Here is a 512-nt window from a genome sequence, read left to right on the forward strand (position 1 = left end):
TGAGTTAGACCCAGTGCACTCAGCAATCAGCTCTCAGTAACAGGCCTAGTGAGACACACCCCCCTTTCTCTGCCCAGACATGCTCCTCCCATTCTTTGTGAAGACACTTATGATGAGGGGTGTGGCTGCCAGCACAGAGAACTGGAGGGGGGAGGGCAGTAAGCAGCATTTCCAGATCACGCCACACGGGGGCTCACAGGGGCGACGACAACAAGATACAAAGCCATCAGAGGGCACGGGCGGGTTGTCTCCACGTACCTGAGCTGTGACGTATCAGGAAGTCCCAGGACGGAGGACACCAGATTCTGGCAGAAGCCGTAACAGGCGAAGAGCACGGCATTCTCCGCCACGTTGGCCACCAATGCCGGGACGGTGCCATGATAGAGGCCGCGCAGTCCTTCGGAGCGATAGACGCGCGCGGTGCAGTCCAGGAAGTCCCGATACATGGAAGGGAACGTCTGCATCTTCACCTTCACCGTGTCAAAGGGCTGACCACTGAGGACACAGGACAC

The 512-nt window shown here is 58.2% G+C and overlaps 1 protein-coding gene across 1 annotated transcript in view; it reads right to left on the minus strand.

Annotated features, from left to right (window-relative positions):
• The window catches only part of LOC108802602 (mitochondrial ornithine transporter 1-like), a 4,230-nt gene that overhangs the window by 2,479 nt on the left and 1,239 nt on the right, over positions 1 to 512 (minus strand). Inside the window, exon 2 of the mRNA XM_018574461.1 lies at positions 259 to 512. This exon is cut by the window's right edge and continues 4 nt beyond it. Within this exon, the coding sequence (XP_018429963.1) occupies positions 259 to 512 (254 nt within the window). The remainder of the gene's footprint in view (positions 1 to 258) is intronic.

This window comes from Nanorana parkeri, unplaced genomic scaffold (genome assembly GCF_000935625.1).
Source record: "Nanorana parkeri isolate BGI_ZX_2015 unplaced genomic scaffold, ASM93562v1 scaffold2977, whole genome shotgun sequence".
NCBI lineage: Eukaryota > Metazoa > Chordata > Amphibia > Anura > Dicroglossidae > Nanorana > Nanorana parkeri.